This window comes from Atta cephalotes (genome assembly GCF_000143395.1).
Source record: "Atta cephalotes unplaced genomic scaffold scaffold00005, whole genome shotgun sequence".
Classification (NCBI taxonomy): Eukaryota; Metazoa; Arthropoda; class Insecta; order Hymenoptera; family Formicidae; genus Atta; species Atta cephalotes.
In genome coordinates, this window is record NW_012130069.1 from 4,827,333 (window position 1) to 4,831,182 (window position 3,850).

At 35.2% G+C, this 3,850-nt stretch overlaps 1 protein-coding gene across 1 annotated transcript in view; it reads right to left on the reverse strand.

The window, feature by feature from the left end:
- The window catches only part of LOC105626350 (phenoloxidase 2), a 7,471-nt gene extending 4,145 nt beyond the window's left edge, over nt 1-3,326 (reverse strand). The window contains exons 1-5 of the mRNA XM_012207652.1: nt 3,216-3,326; nt 2,612-2,804; nt 1,957-2,180; nt 1,252-1,454; nt 203-620 (exon numbers count right to left, since the gene is read on the reverse strand). Of these exons, the coding sequence (XP_012063042.1) occupies nt 203-620; nt 1,252-1,454; nt 1,957-2,180; nt 2,612-2,804; nt 3,216-3,326 (1,149 nt within the window). The remainder of the gene's footprint in view (nt 1-202; nt 621-1,251; nt 1,455-1,956; nt 2,181-2,611; nt 2,805-3,215) is intronic.
- Nucleotides 3,327-3,850: the final 524 nt, after the last annotated feature.

Here is a 3,850-nt window from a genome sequence, read left to right on the forward strand (position 1 = left end):
ATACAAAACACTTATATATATATATATATATATATAAATGGAAGAAGAAAATAATGGTTGCTTTAAACGCTCTTGCTAAAAAAAAAAGGGTTATTTAATGTAAAAAATTAAAAATTATTAACATTATAAAATCAAGTAAAAATTCTCGTAATTTTTATTTTATCTTTTTGCAACTAATAACAACAATTGGATATTCTATTACCAAGTAGCGATGATCGGGATCGTGGCAGTAAGAGATGGCGACATGACCGAGATTATGAAGATCTCCGTATACATTTTGGTTGGGCGAAAGGATGCTTGCCTCCATGATGTTACCAAGCACATCTACGCCGCCGAACTCGGTCAAAGGCACCCTCTCGCCGCGGGGGTTGATGTAAGCGCCGGTATGAATGGCTTCATATATGCGATCACGCCATCTCTCTAAGTCTTGAAGGTCGAAGTTCAATTGATCCACAGGACGGTTGATATCTTTAAGAATGGCGCCGGCGGAGCGGGCGGGCCAAGTGCGACTGGCCACCAACGAATCCAACTTAGGAAAGTAACCCTCCGGGATCGGTTCGCGCCAATTGTGGAAACGCTTCACTCGGCCCAATCGGTTGCTCAAACGCTCGGCATTATATCTGTGAAAAGCGGAATCAAGAGGAATCCGAATAATAACGCAGAGACCGTGGAAATTCCCATCGGTAACACCCCAGGCGATTCAGATGTTCGGTATTTCGACATAAATGACGTAGACTCGTATATTAGACAGTAGGAAAGACGTTACAGAAAATAGACATTTGTTGATAAATGTATATACAACTTTTAAATAATTAATATAGTTAGAATAATAATAATTTTATTAATTGGAATAATAATAGTTAGAACGTAGGTTATAGCATTATTATTGCAGATTACAGATTTTAGAAACATTTCTTGCAAGTTTAAAAATAGCTCCTCGTAATATCTCTTAATTCGTATCGCTCCCAGTGTACTTTAGTGAAGTGCTTCAACAGATATTTAAATTTACATTTATTTCCGAAATTCATCGCTGAATAATTTTGCTCCGTTTCTATGCGCAAATACATTTTCGAGCTCGTTAGCAAACATTGCTCGAATACTATGCAGAATTGAGACGAATTCTCGCGTGATAATAACGATCGAGATCAAAACATGATCTCAGTCGCCTATAATATCTGCACGATCTAGGCACGGTAGAATAGAGTATCCAATCTTATATCATGCCTTGCGTGCGCTCGCTGGCGCACTTACCTGGCTTGGATCTGATGGTGCATATAGTAGAATAGCTCGCCACGCCGATCCTTGTTAACAATCCTGATGTCGGTCTCAAATGGATAGACCAGATGCCAGTGCCAGTGATGAAGATTAATCCCAATATCTTCCCTCCAGTAAGCTACGCGATGTTCCTCGTCAAGATCCGACGCGGTATAATCCCGCGGAATTTCAATAGGCACCTTTGAATTGCAAGGATAACGAGACGATAAAACGACTTTTGCGTTGAAAATTAATATAAAACGGCACTCGTTAGATCGACCTATTACATCTTCCATCATTGTATTATAACAATTTATACACTATAACTTTTCAGTTAAAGGGTGATTAATGAGAATGCTGAAAATTGATGGGTTATTGTACAAATTCAATAATGTGATCTAAATTATGAAAATTTCGGAAAATTGCGGTCAAGCAGCTAAATACATTTCATTAGTTTTATACTATAATAGATTGTATGTAAATTACTTAAGCTATTACAGAATATGATTATTCGTTTCATTGTCTCGCCTTATATTCTCCGAAACTTAAAGATGAAAATTGTTGTTAAAACGAAGAAACTTTCCACGTTTACTTAATTTATCTTGTCATCATTTGCCTTTGATTCAAAGAATAAGCCAGCTAATTAAACAGCACGATTGAGTAACGAGCCTGTTGGTAATTAATGCATTAGAGAACAAGTACCCTGGAGCCAGCCGGTACAACGTTGGCTTCCTCTCTCGCCCTGGCAAATATTCCACTGTCTATGTACTTGTCCGGGAAAATTTCTGATAGCGGTGGTATCGGTAGATTCTTGGTATCTGGACGATTCAGGATCGCCACCGAGAGTGCGTAGATGAACATCTGGGGATTAACGCGATCGCGACAGTAAACCGATACCGAAAGAAAGTCATCATACGTTCGCATACCTATAACACATATTAATAAATAATCAATGAGACTTGTGCTTAAATAAAGTTTACATGAGCATAACAGTATATAACAGTATATAACTTACTGTAATAATATATGTAATGCAATTAATTAATCTAATTTAATTAATCTATATTTTTTTACAAAAGAAAAATTTAATGCAAAAAAAAAGGCCATATAATTCGGTCAAGACAAGTTTGGGTGTCTGATAATATTTTTATGAATTTTTACAACTTTCAAGTCAAGTAAATTGCGCGCTGATTATTTATCGATCTTAACAAACATCTTAGATTGACAAATTTAATATTTGACAAATACATATATCTATTTCTAAATTGACTCGCAAATGGAAGTGAAATTTATATACAATTTGGCAAATGAAGTAAATAAAACATAATATAAAACATAATATAAATCGGAAACAAACCCAAGAAGATATCAATAAGTCGCGCGGCTAATTTTCGATGTTTAGGAATGAAAAGAGAGAAAGGTTCTCGACGTCCAAGTTGAAGAGGGATACTTAAGTCAGGTAGACTGATTTGCTTCACTGGAACTTTTGACGAGGTATCGTCGGCGAAGCGACTTACAATGGCAGGAGCCATCTGTTGCCGAGATTCAGGCTGTAAATATGTTATAAAAAAATGAAGTTTATATATAAAAATTTGTATATGATTAAATAACATTAATGAAAAAATATTTTTTCTTCGTTCAAAGCGCTCTTTTTGTTTTTATAGATTATTGAATAATGTAAATAAATTTTATTGCAGATTTCTAAGAATTCTTATATTCAAGAAATAAGAAGGGAGTATAGGACTTGAGAAATAGTCTTTTATTTCATGAAACTATTTCGTGTAACTAGAAAGCTTACATTTTATTTCGTGAAACTAGAACTCTTATATTCCCGTACATTACGATCTAAGGCTTAATCTTAAACGCCCAAGATATTTCAAGTTCTGTGAACTGCGCAGAACAACATCAAACTGATGTCATGGAATTCAATATTGATATGTAATAAGACCGATCAAGCTTACCAAGTAGTTAGCTGGTACATCAAAAGCGACTTTGTTTTCTCCCTTGGGTACGTACACTGGCTCCGCCGGTCGATCAAATAGATACAGAATATCCGATTTCTTGCTTCCCATTTTGACAATCAACAAGTACGTGCACTAACTTGACAAAATTGACAATCACGCAACCGTACACTTCGGAATCGAAACTACTATAACAGAAACTATAATGGAAACAAAAGGATCACGATGTTGCTTCTGAGACAACGTATAAGTCTTTACGTTGCTGAGTACTTTGATACCGGTATTTATGGGAGAATCACGAAGGATACAGCGGTTTGTCGACGATAAACGATGGTCGTCTTCAAGCGACCGCAGGATCCGTTCATGAAATACAGGATAGTATGCAAGTAGGAAGGATAAACAACGAAAACATCGCGCTTAAACCGGATTCTGTGTTTACAGATTTTCCTGTTTTCGAAGGAAATCGATTAACCAGCAGCGAAACCACAAATAGGTCACCGTTATTTTATCGATAGTTAATCGCACATTTAATTTTTCTGATATATATATATATATATATATATATATATATAATAATATATATATTATATATATATATATATATATATATATATATATATATATATATATATATA